This window comes from Mobula birostris, chromosome 22 (assembly GCF_030028105.1).
Source record: "Mobula birostris isolate sMobBir1 chromosome 22, sMobBir1.hap1, whole genome shotgun sequence".
Classification (NCBI taxonomy): Eukaryota; Metazoa; Chordata; class Chondrichthyes; order Myliobatiformes; family Myliobatidae; genus Mobula; species Mobula birostris.
Window position 1 is genome coordinate 9,043,209 of NC_092391.1, and position 24,267 is coordinate 9,067,475.

General features: G+C 40.9%; 1 protein-coding gene across 5 annotated transcripts in view; it reads right to left on the reverse strand.

The window, feature by feature from the left end:
* mapkap1 (MAPK associated protein 1) overlaps positions 1 to 24,267 on the reverse strand; it is a 294,027-nt gene that overhangs the window by 124,100 nt on the left and 145,660 nt on the right. For all 5 annotated transcript variants that reach the window (XM_072239930.1, XM_072239929.1, XM_072239932.1 and 2 more), the window contains one exon: positions 13,087 to 13,263. In XM_072239930.1, coding sequence (XP_072096031.1) covers positions 13,087 to 13,263 — 177 coding nt within the window. The remainder of the gene's footprint in view (positions 1 to 13,086; positions 13,264 to 24,267) is intronic.

Genomic DNA, 24,267 nt, shown 5'->3' on the forward strand with positions numbered 1-24,267 from the left:
GAAACTGGTCCTTTGATCTACCAAAGCTGCCAAACCAGCAAGCACCATCTACGCTCCTCCTGCACCTCCTGTTATTGGCCAAAACAATGATGCACAATGTTCAGTCTGCAGATCCCATGCTGCCCATGGGCTGCCTCAGTGGATGGTGAACTTCCGTGCTTTTGCTCCACCTCCACCACCACCACCTCCCCCCACCCCGGCACCAAACTGCAATTACTTGTGAAAGCTATTTGGTCTCCAAATCCATCTCCTGATTGCCACGGCTTCCTGGAGAACAGGGACTTCCTGCTGAAACATAAGCTGACTGGCAGCAATGCTTTCATAACTGGCCAAGCCACACTTCTGGATTATTGGTTGTAAGGCTGGAATAGAATTTGAGATTTCATAAATGATTCAAAATGTGTACTTCGACAATAAAATTAAACCTTGAAAGAATTTTAAAATAGTTTAATTAAAAATACACAAGATCATTGTCATTCAATCGTACACATGTACACAACTGAACGAAACAATGTTCCTCAAGGACTAAGGTGCACATAACAGTATATATATGACATACAGCAATTATTTATTCATGTTTGTACTTATTAACCGACCCTTTGATCCGCACCACCCATCAATCTCCGATTTAACCATCACCTAATTATGGGATAATGGTACAACTTTGGACCGTGGGAGGAAGCCACAGCACCTGGGGAATGGGGAAAACGTACAAACCCCTTACAGGCAGCAGTAGGAATTGAACCCGGGTTGTTGGTACTGTAAAGCATCGTGCTAACCATTACACTACCATGTCACCCAAAATATTCACAGATAAAAAGTTCTGTAGAAGTACAAGTTGACATAATCTGCATATAAAACATACATTGACAATACAACAGTATTCTGCTGCTGGCACTGTCAAAAAGAACGTAAATTAGATGGTAACAGGGTGTACAGAAGTCTCACAGCCTGGGGAAAGAAGCCGTCACCCAGCCTCGTAGTCCTTGTTCTTATACTGCAGTACCTTCTGGAGGTCAAAGAGATTGTGGGACAGATGGGAAGGGTCCTTGACCATGTTGAGGGCTTGTGAACACAGCACATCTAGTATATGCCCTGGATTGGGGGCAGGGAGTAGAGACCCTGATAATTCTCTTCAGTCCTTACAATCCATTGCAGTACCTTGCGGTCAGCTCATACCAGACAGTGATAAAACAGGTCCAGATACTCTCGATGGTGCTCTGGTGGAGTATGGTTAAAAGGGGGTGGGGAGCCTCCCTCGCCTCAGTCTCCTCAGGAAGTGCTTTCTTGACTGAAGAGATGGTGTTGAGGGATCAGGTGAGATCATCTTTGACGTGCATTCCAAGAAACCAATTAAATTAAATGAATGCTCAGTTATGCAACAATAAATGTTCATGAGCTGAAATAGGCCCATCCTTTTCCAGGTCTATCATGGATCAGGTTTCATCACTGCAGATTCTGTGCCTAGGTTTCCCAGTGCAGTTAGCTGACAGCCCACTGCTAGGTTTCAGATCTGAACAAAAGCAATATGGACCTCAGTCCATCATGGATAAAGCCCTTCAAACAACTGATCACATCTGGAAGGAGTGCTGTCGCAGGAAAGGAGCATTCATCATCAAGGTCCCCCACCATCCAAGTTATGCTCACTTCTCGCTGCTGCCATCAGGAAAGAGGTATAAGAGGCTCAGTTAGAGGAACAGGTTCAGGAACAGTTATTACCCCTCACCCATCAAGCTCTTGTGCCAGCTGGAGGTATAGTGGCATCAGCACTGGACTATGGGGCAAAAATGGTCCCGAGTTCAAAACTGGCCGGCTCCTTGCACGCTTTCCATCTGTGCTGGGTTGAGTGTCAAGCTAGCAACTCGGCTTTGTAAAAAAAAAAGTCAAATGCTATGGAAACAGTAAACATGCCAGCTGATGAGCTACAAGGCATGAAAAGGAATAGCAAGATCAAGCTCTTGAACCAGAGGGGTTCCCACAACCTAAGAACTCCTCATCTCATGTTCTTGATATTTAATGTTTATTTGTTATTATGTTTTTTTTCTTTTTGTATTTGCAGTTTACTGTCTTTTGCACATTAGTTGGCTGCCCATCTAGTTGTGTGCTATCCTTCATTGATTCTATTGTGTTTTTTTGTATTTACTGTGAATGCCCACAAGAAAATGAATCTTAGGGTTGTATATGGTGGCATATATGCATTTTGATAACCAATTTACTTTGAACTTTTTGTTAGTTCAGGATTCTCAAATTTGCATGAGTGATTCATGCTGTTTGTATAACAGTGTCCATAAAAAGGTACATTACTGCCTTAATAAATATCAGGTTATACCACATTAGCCTTGCTACAAAGAGCAATAGCTCCCTATCAGGTTTATTCAGAACTAAGACTACTGCACAACCTTACTACCATCTCCAAACGATGGCAGCAGTAACTAGCTTAAATGTTCCTCTCTAGCTCCTGTTCATTGCTGCTGGAGGAAAATGCCTATGTGTCCAGTCTCTCTCCCCCTCTCGCTTAATATTGCTGGAGGATGGTGCCGTCGTCGAGGGTCTTGGGCAAAGTTCAATTGATGAAGTTTGTGGATTGGACTCCGTTAATTTGTGTTTCTGGTCGCTCCCTTTTATTGCGATTTTGTGCGAACTGAATACCAAGGCTTTGGGTTTACTCTGAGCTGCTCCAGGGATTTGGATCTGAGGACCCATTTTTCTATCTTGCTGCAGTTGCATTGCTTCTTCAGCACTACCTACCCTTCCACCTCTATCTGCAAACTTTGCCACAAAGTAATCAATTCTATTATCTAATCATTGACAAACAATGTGAAAAGTAGCGGTCCCAATACTGACACCTCAGGAACACCACTAGTCAGAGGCAGCCAACCAGAAAAGGCCCCTTTTATTCCCACTCACTGCCTCCTGCCCCTTTTATTCCCACTCAGCCATTCCTCTATCCATGCCAGTACATTTCCTGTAACACCATACAATTTTATCTTGTTAAGCAGTCTCATATCTGGCACCAGATCAAATGCCTTCTGAAAATCCAAGTAAATGACATCCACTGCCTCTCCTTGTCCACACAGCTTGTTCCATCCTCGAAGAACTCCAATAGGTTTGTCAGGTAAGATTCCCCTTTACAGAAACCATGCTGACTTTGACTTATTTTATCATTAGTCTCTGCATACCTTGAAACCTCGTCCTTAATAATGGACTCCCAACACTTTCTCAACCACTGAGGTTAGGCTAACTGGCCTATAATTTTCTCTCTTTTGTCTTCCTTCCTTCTTAGAGTGGAGTGACATTTGTAATTTTCCAGTCTTCTGGGCCCATGCCAGAATCAAGTGATTCTTGAAAGATCATGACCAATGTATCAGTTATCTCTTCAGCAAACTCTCTCAGGACTCTGGGATGAAGTCCATCTGGTCAGTCCTTTCAGTTTGCCCAGCACGTTTTCCTTTGTAATAGCAATGGCATCCCAAAATTTATCTTTTTAATTGTGATAAATATCACACAAACTAGTTATAATGGTCAAATTAAAATAGTAAACGACACACACAAAATGCTGGAGGAATCCAGGTCAGGCAGCATCTGTGGATAACCTAATATATTCCTCTCCTTCCACCTATCACTTCCAAGCTTCTCACATCATTCCCTCTTCCCCCTGAACTCACCTATTACCTGCCAGCTCGTGCTCCACCCCTCCTTTTTTAAAAAATATTTCGGCTTTTGCTCCCTTCCTTTCCAGCCCGGATGGGTCTTGGCCCAAAATGTTGAATGCTCATTCCCTCCATAAATGGCATATGGCCTGCTGAGTTCCAGAGGTATTTTTTGTGTGTTGTGCAAGAATTCGAGAATCTGCAGAATCTCTTATGTCAAACCAAAATATTTTTGTTTCTTCACAAGTGGTAGGATGATCTTTGGGATTATAAAATGGTCACTGGAACAAATTTGGACATTGAATGAAAACGCTGTGGCCAATTCCAATTATATGTTCATATTATGTATGCATATCAAAAGGAACATTTTACATCTGGCACAAAGCATAAATGAACAATCTATTTCTATCTAAAAAGTTATCCATTTATGTTTCAAGTCATCAGAATGTAATATAATCTGAGCAATTGCGTACTACCTTCATTAGTACTTTAAGCTAATTCTACTTGCACTCCCAGGGATAAGCTGGAAAACCAATAGCACCTCCAGCCAGCACTGCAGTCACTGTGGAAAATGTGGTTACAACAGACCTTTTAAATAGTAAGATGAAAGAAGAAAACAACCAGTTAAGACACATTTCATCAGGAAAATCTATACTTTATTCAATCCACTTCCCCTGCAAAATGGACTGGCTTTAAACAAAGCTCTCAATACACTAATGATGGCGTATAGGAGCCAAGTAACTGCCCTCAGCCTGTCCCTTCAAAGCACTCCTGCATTACTTTGCCAAAGTCCACAGAACTTGCCAAATTTGGTCATGCCTGCTTAGCTTGCTCGACTGATTGTGCCAGAAAAAAAATAAATAAGACACAGATGTATTTGAGCTCTTTGTGGTGCCAGTAAAAGACAGTTAATGGCTTTATCTCAACCCTCCCCTCCAGCTGGGCACAGGTGGAGGATAATGAGGGCTCTCTCCCTATTCAAACTCAATTATTTACCAGTCATGATAACCAACATCTTGCACAGACAACCACATTAAGCTCCGCATCAAACACGCACCAAGAACTATTTCCGCTGACAAGCGCTGAGCTTTGCTTACAAACTCGAGTGGGTAATAGTTTTCATTGGCACAGATTTAACTTTTGACATTTTCCCCAATGGCTTCTGCTGAAAGACTTCCTACTGAAATGGCCGTACAGAAATAATCTGACTCAAATATTTAAGATTCATCACATAATCCTGCCTTTGCTCGTTGTATTGTGAGAGGGCCAGCTCAGTCACCTCATTTTTATTCGCAACTCCACCAATACGAAATTAAATGATGCCAACACATCTGGCAGTTTCAGAACACTGATAATGGATTCCATCGGGAGAAATGTATAATTGTGCTGTGTTTATTTGGAATTAGATGCCAAGCAGAATATCAGAAGGAAAACAAAGATATGAAAAGGCATTGAAACCTAGAATAAAAATTTCGAAGGACGAATTATTTAAATAAAAAACAATGTATAACTACAGATTTACTAAGACCCAAATTACTGAAAGAACCTCTGTACATTCAACACATTAAAATTATGCTCGACAACCATTTTCCTTCAATCAGCACAAATAATACAATGTCAGCTGAGGTCTAACTTCCTAGGTCTCAGTGTTTTAATGAGTTGGCTGTGTTGGACCACTACAGAATTTAACGCAGATTATAAATTTCAAAAATCTGTTTAGCCTTTTCAATCAAGTTTCAAAATAACTCAATGGTATTTGCTTGTGTAACTTGCTTATGTGCTTATCATCACTCAATCTAAAAGACTAAGTAGACATGATTTCAAGTTGTTTAAAATTTTGTTATCAGTGTATTTAGTGCTGTAAGGGTGCAACAGAAATCCAATCAGAATTGCACCATGACAGATATTGGGTACTACTTGAAAAACAATTGTTACCAGGATTATGACAAAATAAATAAATCATCTCTTTGATCTACATCAGTAGGAAAGTACCCAGAAGACCAAATTCCTAACATTCAGATAGATGCTTAGAAGCATTGGAGCTTACATTCTCACTTCTTTTCCCTTAATCAGAGACACACCATCTTGCTTCTCATGAACTACAAACAACAAGCATCCAACCTCAGTTTACAAACAGAACTGAACACTATTAAAGTTACTTTTTACTCTGAAAGTCAGCTGAGTACATCCAGCAATATTCCTGTTTTGCCTTGATACAATTCCTTCTCAAGAATTTGACAATCTTTTTTTTTGCCCATTTCTACCCAAACCATCAGCAGTTTCCTTCAAAGACAAGTCGTTGATTTCAGTTTCACCAATGACCATGACCAGTCTAAATTTATTTCACCCAGATGGTACTGAACTGCAGACAATGGTAATTTTGCTGTCAAGTTGCCTAGAACTTAATCCAAATGAGGTTCTTATTTTCTTTTACAGAAAACTATTGCATAAATAGAACAAAATGGGTCTCTATAACTGATGGATACACAGCATGTGAACATGACTATCACCCATTATTTCAAAAACACATCCAAAAGACCAGCGTGATCATGATTACAGAGCAGAACAGGGCTATTTGCCCCACACAGTCCCTACTAGCTCTGTGGCGTGTCACACAATCAATCTCATTCTGCTTCTTTATCTGAAGCCCCATACAAATTTATCTACATTATATCTGTCCAATTTCCTTTTGGAATCGCCTACCATTTTGGCTTCCATCATTTTAGAAACAAGTGCCAAGTCATTATCACCCATATCCACCTGCCCAAAACCTAAATGCTTTGTGTCTTTGTTCATGTACCATCAAGTTTATGGGAAGATGTTTCAAAGAAACCTTATTGCACCTATCATCATCTCATGCACATTAATCCACTCTCTTCTCAAACTTCTTTCCTCCACAAGCCTCTCCACCTTCACCCTGGAGCTCAAATTCCTCATTTCTGGAAATACCCCAATAAAGCACCTCTCATCCCTTTCAACAGCCTTCACATCCTTAGGTGCAGTGTACCATAAATGGACTCCAATATCTGGTTGCCCAACCAAAGCCTTTTCCGAATTCAGTACAGTTTCCCTACTTTTTCGCTCCATATCTGGACTTACGAAACTCAGACTTACCAGACTCTCTGTGTTTTGCTCAGTGTGTCCTTAAATCTTTGAAGATCTTTGCATACAAATCACCAGGTTTCCCTGCTCCAGCACATTACTGTACTGTGCCATTTAGTTTATATTCCCTCCCTCATGGTCTTTGTGCCAAGAATGCATCACAAAAGCAAATTTTAAAATGTTATCCTCAGCAGTGGCCTTAGCATTGACCCTTATGAAACATTCTCTACCATCCATCAGTAGGCAAAATCACAGTTGGCTCTTTTTAGTGCTTAAGCCATTTAAAAAAAATCTGAACTGAACCTAATCCCACTATTTCAAGAATCTCAAAATTGTAAGCTGGTCTGATGTAGTATTTTGTCAAATGGTTTCTTAAAATCCATCTAGACAATATCCACTGCATTTGTTTCAACCTCTTATTCATCAAAACGAAACCGAATCGGGTCAGTTAAACAGAATTTGACTTAGACAAACCCATCTTGTCTCTCTTCAAATAACTCAAAACTTTCCAGCGCCGGTTCATTTTTCTCCAACACTAAAACTCTATAGAACACCCATACACGATGATCAACTGGAAAGATTCTTGTACCCTGAAACAAGGACATTACATCTGCCCATTTTCTGCCTAAAGGAAAGATTATGACAAGTCCTGCTATTACCCTCAACTCATCACTCATAGAAAAAAAATCCCTAGATTTAAGTCACGCACATAAAATGCCAGATAAAGGTTCCTGATGAAGAGTTTTGACCTGAAACGATGACTCTTTAGTTCTTTCCATAGATGTTGCCTGACCTGCTGAATTCTTCCAACATGTTACTCTGGATTTCAGGCATCTACAGAAGATCTTGCGTTTTGGATTTAAGCCATCCAGAATCAGGCAACTGCTTCTTCTTCTTCTTCAATGTGCCTTTCGCCTTACATGCTTGGGCGACCATGGCTTTCCACATCGAACGATCCCATGCAGCGTCAATAATATCTCGCACATTTAGATCTGTTAGTTCTTTCACAGTGACCATATATTTTCCTCTTTGTCTTCCCCTTCCGTGGTTCCCAGGCAGACGGCCTTGTAATGTAAGGCATTCTATTTCTCCCTTTCTGATGACATGGCCCAGTAATTTAAGTTTCCTCTCATTTAATGTTCTTATTAAAGATCTTTTTGTATGATGTCACGTGACCAGCAACAATGAATATATAATTGAGTCAAGTTTTATAAACCAACATAAACATTTATTAAACTCTGCTCAACAACAGCGAAAAGTATTCAACCGACTAACTTAACCGGAAGTTAACTGCTATACGGCAACTCTGGAACAGTTCTTGAAAGGGTAAATTCAAAAACAGTTCTTAAAGTGGTAAATTCAAAACGGTCTTAAAATGGTAAATTCGAAAGTCCAAGTGATTTACACAGTCAATAAGGAGAGACTTCTCTGGAAACGGATTTCTTCGAAGATATTACATTACTGCTGATTCTCCAAAGGATTCACGACGAAGGAAATAAAACGGCTTAAAGGAACTGACCTTTTTCTGGCGAGTGAACACTGCACAAACTTCCCTGCTCTTGCAGGAGTTATCTCAGATACAGGTCAATATTTCTGAATGAAGACTCAATAAGGTCGATCCTTTATAAAATCGCCAAATGACTCCAACTTTATTCCATCCTTCAGGTTCCTGTACTTTAGCAAGGCCTTCACTCTCCAATACTACTGTAAAGGTAAATCAAAGATACACCAAACAAAACTGGCAATGATTGGCGAAACTGCCGGCACAACGATTTTACCCTTACATTAGAAAGTAGAACTCCACTTTAAAACGAAACTGCGTCATGAGACGAACAGGCAGCATAATGGAGTAACTGACAAACTAAACTAAACTGCGTCACAACAACAGGGGTTTCCCTTTATATACCTGTTGAGACCATGTCATCACGTGACCTCACACTGGCGGGAAAATCACATCATCCCACCATCACAAGACCATTACATGAGGCTCACAAAGGTACTCAATTACATCATGGTCATAAGACAGTCACAAGATACCCACGAGGTATGTAGCAATGGGCACGTTGGAGTACTGTCTCATTAGTTACCCTATCTCAAAATGATATTTTCAACATTCTTCTGAGAAACCACATTTCTGTTGCTTCTAAGTTTCTTTGGAGTTCTGGTTCATGTTTCGGAAGCATAGAGCAAGATTGATCAGATGTAACATTTTAGTAGCCTAAGCCTTGCTGTCATAGAAATATGTCTGTTGGTAAAAATGGGTTTCATTTTTTGGCAGTTGGTTTTGGCAATGGCAATTCTTCTTTTTATTTCTACTTTACTTCCAGCATCTTGTGATATAAAGCTACTAAGGTAATTAAAGTTGGTCTTTTGTTCAATCTCTTGGTTACCGATGTACAACTGGCAGTTGGGAGTATCCTGCTGTTTTGATATTACCATACATTTGTTTGTTTTTTTTTTTTTACAGTTGATGGTTAGACCAAAATCTGCACTTGTTTGTACTACGTTGTCTAGGAGGATTTGTAGGTCTTCTGCAGCACTTGCTATTAGGGTGGTATCGTCTGCATATCTTATATTGTTGATATTAACACCTCCAATTTTTACTCCATCTTGATCTTCTATTTCTCTGAGAATCATTTCACTATAGAAATTAAATAATTCTGGTGAGGCAACGCATCCCTGTCTAACTCCTCTTTGAACTTTAGTCCATCTGCTTATATTATCATCAATTTTTACCGCCACCGTTTGGTTCCAATATAAATTTTGAAGCAGTTGTTGGTCTCTTCCGTCAAGACAAGCTTAGCAAGAACTTGAAATAATTTTTCATGGTGCACTTTGTCGAATGCTTTAGTGAAATCAATAAAACATAAAAAGACATCATTTTGATATTCAATTGCCCTTTCTGAAAGCATTCGTAGTATGAAAATTGCATTCTTAGTTCCTCTATCCTCAATAAACCCATATTGCAGTTTAGAAGTTTCTGGGCTTAACTTGTTTTTAATTCAACTCAGAACAAATCTCAACAAAATCTTTATTATGTGACTCATAAGATGGACTGTTCTATAATTTTCGCAGTCAATAGTTCCAGGAATGTTTGGCAGTGTTATAAATACTGATTTCAAGAGATCGTCAGGTAATACACCAACCCATATATGCCATTAAACAGTTCAAAAAGAATGTCTATGCCCAGATCTTCTAGGGCTTGTATTATTTCTACTGAATTTTCATCTGGTCCAGTGGCTTCACCATGTTTCATGCTTTTCATTGCTTTAGTTATTTCTTCTTTGGTAATAGAATTAGGGTGTTTAATATCTGGGGGTTCCCCTCTTATCTTCAAACAGCTGCTCTATATACTGAATCCACCTCTCACATACTTTATCTGGATCTGTTAGTATGGATCCGTCTGCTGATCTTATGCATCGTGTAGAGGAGGTTTTCTTAATTCCAGTAATTTCCTTAATTTTCTTGTGTATTTCTTTGCTGTTGTTAATATGGCCTTCTATTTCATTGCATTTTTGATTCAGCCATTTTTCCTTTACAATTGTCTGGTCGGTCTGTCCGGCTCTCTGTATTGCACTTCATTATTCTTCACTAACCTTCTTTATTCCATCAAATCTAGAATTTCTTGGGTTATCCACCCCTTGTTGGTGTGTTGGATTTCTTGTACTGGGATTATCTCCTCTGCTGATTGCTGTATAGCATATTTAAGTCTGTCCCAAATAGGTGTTTTTAAGTTTTCGTTGAGGTGTTTTCTACAGCTGTTTTGAATTGTTGCTTCAGTACACTATCCTTTTTAAGTTCTCCCAACAGAGCTCCTTCAGCGACACAGTGTGCACCCGGACCCAAGTCCTACGTGAAGGTGGAGTTGTCTTGGGTGGTAGAAGCTATATAATCGCTATTGGCATTCCCTGATATTTAGTCTGGACCCAACCACCTCATACACCCTTCAGGCAATTTACCCAATCTAAAAGTAGCCACAGCCTTTCAGCCATACTTGGACCTTTCAATTTGCAATTTATCTTCTTCCAAACCAAACATTTATCAACTACACATTAAATACATCATCTTGCCCTCCACCAAGAATTTGCTGTCTTCTTTGCCCATAATGTACTTTTGGGCTCTCTTTGAACTTCAGAAGGAAGGGATTTGCATACAATTAAAAAGTGATGAAGTGGGAACATGTCAATTCTGTTCTGTTAAGTGGAAGTTAAGTTTTAGAAAAGATAAACTCCTTATTTTTATTACTTATTTTGAGATATAGTGCAGAAACAGGCTCTTCCAGCCCAATGAACCCCCACCTCCTAATTACACCCATGTGACCAATTAGACCACTAACCCATATGCCTTTAGAATATGGGAGGAAACCAGAGCACCTAGAGAACTCACAAACTCCTTACGGACAGACAGTGGTGGAATTGAACCTGGGTTGCTGGTGCTGCAATAGCACTGCACCAACTGCTATGCTCCTGGGATTTCAAATCTGTTCATGCTTTGAGGTGTTTGTACAGTAATATGAAAACAATGTATGTATATAGGTGCCACTTAGCATGGTAACCTGATTTTGCTCAGCAGGGACAGGGATTGACTGATGGCAGGAAGGTGCACATATTCCACCTAGGGTTAAATGTCTATTTTTTTCCATCATTTTTGACACTTCTTTTCAGGTATAACCAAAAACATTTTCACATGCCCCTCACTTTGTTTTATGACTCTCACTTCAAACTCTTCTTTATTTTGCAATCCACATATCAAATTAAACATGAAAAAGACTAGAAAAGTCCTATTCGTCATTTCAGAGTATTGCACTGACCATCTGAACAGCATTCTCCCAGCTTTCAGAAAAGTAAGACCCTTTAAAAAAAATTCCAGACAGAATCTCCAGCCAAAAAGGAAACCATGTCAGGTTTACTTATTCTAAATCTATGTTAAGTCCATATGTAAGATTTCTGACTGGGACAACAATCTGGCTTTAGAATAACAAACTATTGTAATACTCAAAAAATGTAAAGGGCAAGAACTTCAGCTGGCATGCAGCCAGATCAAATACTGGTGCACAGTGTAAGGCAGTACTGGCTCAAAGACAGACCTTTCTGATGCAGTATATACTTTCTCAAAAAAAGGAAAGATGATGAATAAAAAGGAGGCACCAGAAAATATTATGTAATACTAATTCCAAAGATATAGATTGCCAACGAAATTTATTGACCTGAAGACAACTCAATTTACACATAATTTGGCTGTCAACTTCTAAAAAGTATTTTCAAAAAATTTTAACTGTGGACTGGAAGAAACCTTGAAAGAAGGTAATAATCAGAAAAAATGCATGGACATTATCAAAGCATAAAGTAATTTTACCAACATTTTGTTCTAATTAAATTCAGATAGCTTTTGTTTTAGTTATGTTTTCTAGATTTTGTACCCTAAAAATGCAAAATGTGAAAACCCTGTTTTTTAAAAACTGCAGATAAATTTAAGCACAAGATATTCTGCATATGCTGAAATTTAAACAGCAACAAATAGATCCTTTACTCTCAAGTAAGTGATTAAAATATAGATGTACAAGTTGAGGGTTAATCATGCCACATATTTCAAGTTATTGAGCATGGTTATTGCTCTAGCAATCTCTATGCCAAAGGTGCTGTGGTTTATCATCAACCCTCTATTTTTAATCAATGTACACCAAAGACCTTCTGCAGAATTAAAAGTGACATGAATGGTTTGGTAATTATACAAATATGTGACCAATAATACAGACAAAAATCAAATGCAGCAAATGTTGATCTTATGTTTTAGTTTGTAATCAGAGTAGAATTAGAAGGCTCATTTTGATTTCTTTAAGAAACCATGATTGGAGATATTTGTCTAGTTGTCTACTGATCATTAAATAAACTGCAGAGGCCCTGAAGAGAATTCTCCAATACGTCAGCAACCAACAGGCGTAGTACTAACTAAACACTGAAGAGGAAATATGCGTAATTATAACTTTTAGCAAAATAAAACATTCATCAGGATGAAATTACTTGAAGCAGCCCCGGGATAAACTTTTTTTTTTAAAAAAGGGATATTTAATTGCTCTTTTTATTTTTGGGGAGCTAGGGAAGTTTGTACATGGTCCTGTAAAGCAGAATATGGACACTCTATTAAACTATATATTTCATATCTGGTAGAATATCATTCAACTACTCAGCAATACAAGTTGAGAATTATGACATTTTATCAAACCTACTAAAGAGCATTGTTTTCTGCAACATTCACAAAGAACAAAATACTGAGTCAAAATGCAAGTAGCGTCACCAATAAAGTAAAAAGGACAAGTTTTTTTAAACAAACTTACATTCGAACAAAGAGAGACTGTTTTGCTGCCAGCCCAGGCGGTGAGTACTTCTCAACCAGTGCCAATGTGCTGAAGCCAAACTTGTGAATTGGCTCATTGGAATCCAATGGTGGAAAATCGCCATCAATTTCTCCATCGTCCTCTGCAATGTGAAGGCAGTAGACATCCACATTTTCGCTGCAATGAAGAAACAGCAAGTATAAGTCCAATCTGCAATGGTCAACTGATTGCAGTGGTCTAGGTCTGACAACAAACTCCCCTGCAGATCAACACAAGCCCGATTGGATCAGAGAATGCATGGCGGGGGAGAGCAAAACAAAAACCTTTGTCTCAAACAAGAATTTTCTTTGGGAAGAGGATAACCTCCAGTAAATCTAACAGTGTAAGATCTTACATTTTAACACATTAGCTTCCTGCTCATGTTTGTAAGCAGAAGAGAGACCTTGGCAGAAAACGAGAGAAAACCACCATGCCACTGGTATTTTTGCCAACATATCCCTCAGCGTAATTCGTATTCTTGTCTTTATAAACGGCATCATGGTTCACAGATTTGAAAAGTAGGAATGCGCAGTTGCTGCTAAACATCAAAAAAGCAATGCTCACCGGAGAACACGTTTTTAAAACCTAATCTACTTAACCATGGACAAAATGCTTCCAAAACAGCCCAGTCCGATACTTAATGGGAAGTGAGAATCTTATTTTAGAGATGATTAAACATTTACATTCTTTTGGCACTCAAGTACAGCAGGCAACCACAACATGTGAATCTTACAGAAACATGCTGACAGATGAGAGACAGTACAGCCAGCAAGACAGCTGAAGAGAGCTGGGGCTGGTGGCACAAAGACACAGAAGCTGTTGCTGAATGGGGAAACTTTCAGTTAAGGCAGAGGGAATACAATTGCTATAACAATTAGCTTCTTACTCGCTCTGCACAAAAGAAAATACAACGTAAAACACAGCATCTGAAATTAGAATATACAGTACTGTGCAAAAGTCTTCCAAACAATTGGTTTATTGATCATTACAGAATGTCTCTCTGGTGCTTCCAGCTCACACCCCTCTCCCTTCCCCTTTTCCCAGCCATGATCCCCCCCTCCCTGACCCTTCCCAATCTCAGTCCACAATAGGGACCCATCTCAGAATCAGCTAGGGTGCCTAAGACTTTTGCAGAGGACAGTATTTATCAACATGGAACAGAGAGCAGGTTTGTAAATCTAGCAAGGGCAAAGGAAGTTGAGAATGGTGAGGGTGGAGAGCCATGGGAGGGGTGTGGAACAGCTGGCAGAGGAGTGTCAGGGGCATAGAGGTTGCAAAGGTGCAGGCACACCCAGCCCAAAGACACCAGGCAAGGTCATTTGATTCCAAACAATTGGTTTATTGATCATTACAGAATGTCTCTCTGGTGCTTCCAGCTCACACCCCTCTCTCTTCCCCTTTTCCCAAACATGATTCTCCTCTCCCTGACCCTTCCCAATCTCAGTCCACAATAGAGACCCATCTCAGAATCAGGTTTATCATCACTCATAAATGTCATGAAATTTGTTTTTTTTTTGCGGCAATACATAAAATTACAACAGTACTATGCAAAAGCCTTACATATGTACTATGCAAAAGACATTCTTGGCATAGAGGGAGTACAAAGAAGGTTCACCAGATTGATTCCTGGGATGGCAGGACTTTCATATGATGAAAGACTGGATCGACTAAGCTTATACTCTCTGGAATTTAGAAGATTGAGGGGGGATCTAATTGAAAAGTATAAAATGCTAAAGGGATTGGACAGGCTAGATGCAGGAAGATTGTTCCTGATGTTGGAGAAGTCCAGAACGAGGGGTCACAGTTTGAGGATAAAGGGGAAGCCTTTTAGGACCGAGATGAGAAAAAACTTCTTCACACAGAGAGTGGTGAATCTGTGGAATTCTCTGCCACAGGAAACAGTTGAGGCCAGTTCATTGGCTATATTTAAGAGGGAGTTAGATATGGCCCTTGTGGCTAAAGGGATCGGGGGTATGGGGAGAAGGCAGGTACAGGGTTCTGAGTTGGATGATCAGCCATGATCATACTGAATGGCGGTGCAGGCTTGAAGGGCCGAATGGCCTACTCCTGCACCTATTTTCTATGTTTCTATGTTCATATCTATAAATCAGATGCCGAGGACTTTTGCACAATACTGCATATTATCTTTCATCAGGAATGCACAAAACCAAATGCTGCAGATGTAGCAGGACACCAACATAAATTCAGAGGCTACTTTATTACACACACTTGGTCAATAATGCAAATATCTAATCAGCCAATCATATGGCAGCAACTCAAGGCATTAAAGTATGCAGACATTGTTGGGAGGTTCAGTTGTTGTTCAGACCAAACATCAGAATGGGGAAGAAATGTCATCTAAGTGACTTTAACATGATTGTTGGCGGTAGACCAGGTGGTCTGAGCAGCTCAGAAGCTGCTGATCTCCTGAGATTTTCACAGACAACAATCTCCAGAGAACAGTGCAAAAAAACAAAAACACATCCAGTGAGTGGCAGTTCAGTGGGGGAAAACGCCTCATCATTAAGAGAGGTCAGAGGAGAATGGCCAGACTGGTTCAAGCTTACAGAAAGGTGACAGTAACTCAAATAACCATGTGTTACAACTGTGGTGTGCAAAAGAGCATCGCTGAGCATACAACACATTGAACCTTGAAATGGATGCCCACAGCACCAGCTGTACCTAAAGGAGTGGCCAATGACTATGCAGCAACACGGAAAATGCTAAAGAAACTCAGCTCAGGCAGCATCTATGGAAATGAATGAACAGTTGACGTTTTGGGCCAAGACCTTTTTTCAGGGCTGCCTGTATATTCTCTGGATGTACTTGATGCTTCTAGAGAAGGGCTCTCCAACTGTTTTTATGCCATGGACCCCTACCATTAACCAAGGGGTCCGTGGACCATAGGTTGGGAACCCCTGTTTCTATAGTGTGTTATTACATTTCATTTTCTATGAGCTATAAATACTGTCATATTCTTTCTCAATCCTCACTACCTCGGATCAGTGCCCAACAAACGAATTTTAAAATGCAGGCATTTGATTGAAGAATACCTTATCCATTTCAATGGGTCGACCAGATAATAAGCAAAAGGTTTGTGCTTTGTTACTGGATGAGACCAAAACAATTAGCAAACATCACTGAAGTACTCAAACTCACTTCCTCTTCATGAGACCTATAAAAGCAGTATTTCACCATCATAGAATCTGTTCCGTGTACCTAATCTAGCTTTATGTGAATGAAATATTGACAAATCTATACTTGACATAATTGCTATTTTTCTACATCTTTATTGCAATTTTTAAATTAGCTCCAAAACAAATTAAAACTTGAATACTTTTGCAAGAATAAAATTATTTATCCAATTTATTTTACCCACTTAGAAACAGCACAAACAAAATTACTTTTTGGATAACCATCAATCTTCACCAATGCTCTTGAGACCAAGAATAAATATATCCAAGCTGCACAATAAGGGTACGTGGCAACTCAAGGTCAAAGTGACCCCAATTATTGAACCTCCATCAACAAAGTCATTTGATCCGACATGCCAGGAAGTGGTAATACAGAGCTGACGTGATCATTATAACATTCCCTGAACCCGAGACCTAATTTCAACAATGAAGGGAACCTAAGAACTGATGGAATCAGAAAATTCAAGCAGTTGGACAAAAGAAAGTCTGACAAAACTTAAAGTTTTCATCAATCCCATTTAGATGAACTTGCATTCCATTGCAATCAAACGCACAGTAGCTCAATATGCAAACCTATAACTACAGCGTGATTTATTACTTGAAAATTTCTTCCAGACTGGATTTCCAGTAAAATAGAATACCATAATATTGTGCACTGCATTCACTCACATGGTTCTCCAAGAGGAATTCAGTGGTAGGCAGGTTAACAATCACGTCAGTGCAGCTGCATCTTAAACATATCAACCAAGGTTCAGTGGTAGTATTTTACACCCAAGGTCAGAAACTTGACTTTGTTATCCAGTTTAATATAACCATTGCACAAAGCACAGTTCAGTTAAGATTTGAAACCCTAAGTCTTATCTGCTTTCAAGTGCGCATCGTGGCACTTTTAGACAACAAGCAGGACAATTACCAGTTCAGATAAAGAGACTCAGACCAAAACGTCGACTGTTAACTCTTTTCCATGGATGCTGCCTGGCCTGCTGAGTTCCTCCAGCATTGTGCGTGTGTTGCTTGCATTTCCAGCATCTGCACATTTTCTCATGTTTGAGGACAATTTCCTTGCTCTTTCCCATTGTTATGTTCCAAAAAAAGTGTCAAGCTCATGTTTCTCAGTCACTTGTGGAAACTTGCGGCATGTAAAGTGCTTTGGGCATTCACCTGCACTGCGTAGGAACACAGAAAACCTAGAGCACAATACAGACCCTTCGGTCCACAAAACTGTGACGAACATGTCCCTACCTTAGAACTACCTAGGCTTTACCCATAGCCCTCTATTTTCCTAAGCTCCATGCAGCCATCCAGGAGTCTCTTAAAAGACCCCATCGTTTCTGCCTCCACCGCTGCCGGCAGTCCATTCCACGCACTCACCACTCTCTGTGTAAAACACCTTAACCCTGACATCCCCTCTGTACCTACTTCCAAGCACCTTAAAACTGTGCCCTCTTGTGCTAGCCATTTCAGCTCTGGGGAAAAGCCTGACTATCCACACAATCAGTGCCTCTCAATGTCTTGTTCACCTCTATCAGGTCACCTCTCATCCTCCATCGCTCCAAGGAGGAAAGGCCGAGTTCACTCAACCTATTCTCATAAGGCATGCTCCCCAATCCAGGCAATATCCTTGTAAATCTCCTCTGCACACTTTCTACGGTTTCCATGTCCTTCCTGTAGTGAGGCGACCAGAATTGAGCACAGTACTCCAAATGGGGTCTGACCAGGGTCCTAAATAGCTGCAACATTACCTCTCAGCTCTGTGATACTGTGATGTGCACTGTGATAGTGACTACACTTAAAGCTGACCATTGGAACTCCGTGCTTCTCTGATACTCCGACAATGAAGCATCATGTGATTTACTCACTTACTTATGGACAGGTTGTTATAAAATAAATACCCTACAATAAGAGTTATTCAAACAAATGTAAAGTTTTTCCCCATTAAAATCAGAAACTATTTCAATCGTTTTGCATATCTTTTTCATTCAGTTTAGTATTCAGGGAATTGACTGCACTATCAAACAGTGTGGTGAATAATATAACCCAATGACAAAAGAAATGCTTGCATCAAAGCTGGTTTCAACAAAATCAAAGAAAATGCCATGAGAAACCATGGGAAAATTGTTTCTATGAGTTGGCTTTTAACTCAACTACCCCAAGTACTAAATCCCTACGTGGCCAAGTACCATGAAGGCATGACATTTTACAACAAAGCTACACAACTCTTTATGGTTATAATTTAGGTTTCAAATCATGTTTATCTTATTAATATTTTGACTTTGTACCATCCAACAATATTGAATTCAGTGATGTGTAAAATTGACAAAATTATAATATGTAAAAACTACAGGGCCAGAAAATTAAGATGGTGTAAATTATCTTATTTGAATGTGGTAACTCAGATGAAAAATGTCTGCATGCAACTACTATATATCCATATTGTTGATAAAACTTGGGAGCAAGGTCAAGAAGTATTAACAATTATAAATATATTGCAAACTCAGCTATCCCTTAGTTGCAGCACAATTTGAATAAAATTTTATTCATCTCTATTTCCCAATTACTCAATTTTCATTTACATGAATCTTATTAAAATATGCTTGCAAGCTTTTGTCCTTCACCAAATTGCCTTCAACAAAGTGTTCACTTCTTGCTCTTTCATTGTTGCCTTTTCTGTTTGCCCATCTACTCCCAATCATTTTATTCAGAAATACAGTGTAGAACAGGCCCTTCCGACACAACAAGCCGTGTTGGCCAGCAACCCACTAATTTAACACTTGCCTCATCACAGGTCAGTTTACAATGACCAAGAAACTACGAACTGGTATGTCTTTAGAATGTGGGAGGAAACCATGCAGTCATATTCCTTACAAAAGGTGGCAGAATTGAACTACGAAACCCTAAACTCCTGTTCTGAAGTACTCTTGTAATAAAGTCATGCCCCTAAATTATGAAAGCTGGAGCTTTGTATAACAACACTTCACTAACCTGATGAGTTTAATAGCTAATCCCTGTTCACTTCCAGCCCCAACCAAGAGCACTCAGCTTCTTATGTGAAACCAAACCAGTCCCAACTCAATATGACCCCTTCCCCTCAGAACTCCAGCAAACTGAAAAAAATGTTGCATAGGGTAATTTTCCTTTGACGCTATCTAGTCCCAGCAAATAAAAGAATTTGCAAAACAAAATACTGGACGAACTCAGGTCAGGCAGAGACCTTTCATCGGGACCTCAATCCTGCCTGACTTGCTGAGTTCCTTCAGCACTTTGTGCATTCCCCAAAATATTACATTGATGTGCTTTGGGAAATCTTACTCGAAAATCTTAGAATCAACGAAATGTACAGCACTGGAAGTTTGTCACGTGAACAGTGGAATGTTGTAACACCTGATCCCAGGGGCTCAATGTGAAGCTGTCCCACTGTATTGTAGCAAAGGTTAAAACAGATCGAGGGATGAAATGAAATACCTTTATTGTCATTGCATAGTACAATTTGTCATGCACCAATACAGCGAAAATGAGTTTGCAACTCTCGTACTCAATGCTATAAAACAAATAAAATAAACAATAAATAAAATCAAGTAACCAGCCAGTACAAGCAATGTCCAGCACAACTCAGATGCGTGACAACCATAAAACCAGTATTAAAGCAGCAATATAACAATTTATGGATGATGCTTGATCGATTGGTTCAGAGCTATTATAGTTCTGGGGAAGAAGCTATTTTTCAGTCTGAAAGTGCGGGCATAGAAAATCTTATAACGTCTGCCAGATGGAAGAAGTTCAAACAGATGATTGCATGGGTATGTATTGTCCTTGCAGATGCTTGTAGCTTTCCTTAGGCAGCGAGAGCTGTAGGTGTCCTCCAGGGCTGGGAGCTGTGTTCCGAAGATATCCTGTGCGCTAGAGACGACTCGCTGAAGTGCTTTCCTATCAGCTGCTGTACCACACAGAGATGCAGTATGTTAAGATGCTCTCTATGGTGCAGCGGTAAAAGGTCACCAGCATCCGTTCAGGTAGACCAGCTTTCTTCAGTGTCCTGAGGAAGAACAAGCGTTGCTGTGCTATCTTAACTATTGTAGTGGTGTTAGTGCACCATGTAAGGTCTTCTGAGATGTGTATTCCCAGAAACCTGAAACTGGACACTCTCTCCACTATGTCTCCATTAATGTAGACTGGAGCGTACTCATCATCCAGTGACTTTCCAAAATTGATAACTAGCTCCTTACTCTTTGCTGTACTAAGAGACAGGTTGTTCTCTGAGCACCAGCACACTAAATTCGGTACCTCCACTCTGTACGCTGATTCGTCTCTGTTGGAGATCAACCCAATCACTGTTGTGTCCTCTGCAAATTTGACGATGGTATTGGTGTTAAATGCAGGTACACAGTTGTAAGTGAAGAGGGAGTAGAGTATGGGACTCAATACACAATCTGGTGGTGTACCAGTGTTCAGGATAGTAGTGGAGGACAGGTGAGGGCCCAGTCTCACTGCCTGTGAATGCTCTGACAAGAAATTCAGGACCCAGTTGCAGAGTGATGAGCTGAGGCCTAGCTGGTGGAGTTTGGAGACGAGCTTGCTGGGGATGACAGTATTAAAAGCAGAGCTATAATCAACAAACAACATCCTCACGTATGTGCCCTTTCCCTCTAGGTGTGTCAGGACAGTGTGAAGAGCTAATGAGATGGCATCCTCCGCAGACCTTTTGCCTTATAAGCAAACTGGTGCAAGTCCAGTGTAGCAGGGATAGTGACTTTAATGTGGGAGAGGACCAATCTCTCAAAGCGCTGCATTATTATTGGTGTGAGGGCAACCGGACAACAGTCACTCAAATTGTTGATGCTTGTTTTCTTCAGGACAGGCACTATGATGGCTGACTTCAGGCACTTGGGGACCGTTGCCCGAGGTAGAGACAGATCGAAAATTCTCGTAAATACATCAGCCAGTTGTTCAGCACAGTCTTTAAGTACCCGGAACTCCATCTGGGCCTGCAGCTTTACATGGACTGACCCTCTGCAGCGTGTGCTGTACCTCGTGTGTGCTCAGTGTAAGAACCTTTTCATCCTCCATGGCCGGGATTCTTGCACTCCCCAGATTGTTGTTAATTTCAAACCGGCCAAAGAAAGTGTTGAACTCATTAGCCACTGTGACATCACTGTGGGGGCAGACAGAGTTACTCTTGTGGTCAGTAATAGCTCTGATGCCTTGCCAAGTGGTCCTCTACCCGTTGCCTGTGGATGTCTTTGGCCTTTTTTATGCCTGCGCAAGTGCATGGACGTGAGCAAGTTAGACTGGCGCGAAGTTTAAAAGGAGACAGCTTTACAGAGCAGGCGTCAGAAAAGAGGTAGGCAGAGTAGGAGGGCTTTGGTTCAATGGGGCTTCAGTGATAACGGGTCAAGGCGAGGTACGTTATTTGTGTAGAATAGAAAAGGAAGTACGTCAGTGAGGCTGGTGTTCTGTATTGGGTGTCAGATGCGGTATGTCCGGGAGACTCCCAGCATCCCGGACGGCCACATCTGCGCCAGGGTGCGTCGAGCTGCAGCTCCTTAGGGACCGGGTTAAGGAACTGGAGATGCAGCTTGATGACCTTCATCTGGTCAGGGAAAGTGAGGAGGTGATAGAAAGGAGCTATAGGCAAGTAGTCACTCTGGGGCCTCGGGAGACAGATAAGGGGGTAATAGTCAGGAGAGCGAAGGGCAAAGCAGATACTACAGAATACTACAGGACTGCCCCCTGAACAACAAGTTCTCCTCTTTGAGTATTGTTGGGGGGAACAGCCTACCTGGAGGAAGCAACAATGGCCACATCTCTGGCACAGAGTCTTGTCCTGTGGCTCAGAAGGGTAGGGAAAGGAAGAAGGCAGCAGCAAAAGGAAACTTTATAGTTGGGGCCAGACAGACGATTCTGTGAACGCAGGAAGGAAACACGGATGGTAGTTTTTGACTCCCAGCTTCCAGGGTCCGGGGTCCGGGATGTTTCCGATCACATCCACAATATCCTGGAGTGGGAAGGTGAACAGTCAGAGGTCATGGTACATAATGGTACCAACGACACAGGTAGGAAAAGGGAGGAGGTCTTGAAAAGAGACTACAAGGAGTTAGGAAGGAAGTTGAGAAGTAGGACCTCAAAGGTAGTAATCTCGAGATTACTGCCTGTGCCATGCAACAGTGAGTATAGGAATAGAGTGAAGTGGATGATAAATGGGTGATTGAGGGATTGGAGTAGGTGGCAGGGATTCAGAATTCTGGATCACTGAGACCTCTTTTGGGGCAGGCGTGACCTGTACAAAAAGGACGAGTTGCACTTGAATCCGAGGGGGACAATATCCTGGTAGGGAGGTTTGCTGAGGCAATTGGGGAGAGTTTAAACTAGAATTGCAAGGGGTAGAAACCAAACTGAAGAGACAGAGGAAGGGGCTGTTGGCTCACAATAGAGAAAGCTTGAGACAGTGTGAGAGGGAAGATTGGCAGGTGATAGAGAAGGGGTGTGCTCAGACCAGTGGTTTGAGATGGGTGTATTTTAGTGCAAGAAGCATCATGAACAAAGCAGAAGAGCTCAGAGTGTGGATCAGTGCTTGGAACTATGATATTGTGGCCACTGCAGAGACTTGGATGGTTCAGGAGCAGGAAAGTGCCAGGCTATCGATGTTTCAGAAAGGACAGGGAGGGAGGCCAAAGACATAGGGGCATTGCACTCCTGATCAGAGATGGTGTCACGGCTTCAGAAAATGAGTAAGTCATGGAGGGATTGTCTACTGAGTCTCTGTGGGTGGAAGATAGGAACAGGAAGGAGTCAATAACTCTACTGGGTGTTTTTTTTTTAATAGACCACTCATAGTAACAGAGACATTGAGGAGCAGATCGGGAGACAGATTCTGGAATGGTGCAATAATAACAGGGCTGTCATGATGGGAGATTTTAATTTTCCCTATATTGATAGGCACTCAATAGAGCAAGGGGTTTAGATGGGGTGGAGTTTGTTAGGTGTGTTCAGGAAGGTTTCCTGACACAATATGTAAATAAGCCTAAAGGAGGAGAGGCTGTACTTGATCTGGTATAGGGAAATGAACCTGGTCAGGTGTCAGGTCTCTCAGTGGGAGAGCATTTTGGAGATAGTGATCATAATTCTATCGCCTTTGCCATAGCACTGGAGAGGGATAGGAACAGACAAGTTAGGAAAGCATTTAATTGGAGAAAGGGGAAATATGAAGCTATCAGGCAGGAACTTGGAAGCATAAATTGGGAATAGATGCTTTCAGGGAAATGTACGGCAGAAATGTGGTAAATGTTCAGGGGATATTTGCGTGGCGCTCTGCATAGGTATGCTCCAATGAGACAGGGAAAGCATGGTAAGGTACAGGAACCGAGGTGTACAAAGACTGTTGTAAATCTAGTCAAGAAGAAAAGCTTACAAAAGGTTTAAAAAAACTAGGTAATGATAGAGATCTCGAAGATTATAAGGCTAGCAGGAAGGAGCTTAAGAATGAAATTAGGAGAGACAGAAGGCATTTGATAAGGTACCCAATGCAAGGCTTTGCTTTGTGGCTCCAGAATTGGCTTGCTCACAGAAGGCAAACAGTGGTTGTAGATGGATCATATTCTGCATGGAGGTTGGTGACCAGTGGTGTGCCTCAGGGATCTGTTCTGGGACCCTTTCTCATCGTGATTTTTATAAATGACCTGGATGAGGAAGTGGAGGGATGGGTTCGTAAATTTGCCGATGACACGAAGATTGAAGGTGTTGTGGATAGTGTGGAGGGCTGCCAGAGATGACAGCAGGACATGTTTAGGATGCAAAACAGGGCTGAGAAGTGGCAGATGGAGTTCAACCCAGATAGGTGTGAGGTGGTTCATTTTGGTAGGTCAAATATGATAGCAGAATGTAGTACTAAGGGTAAGACTCATGGCAGTGTGGAGGATCAGAGGGATCTTTGAGTCCGAGTCCATAGGACACT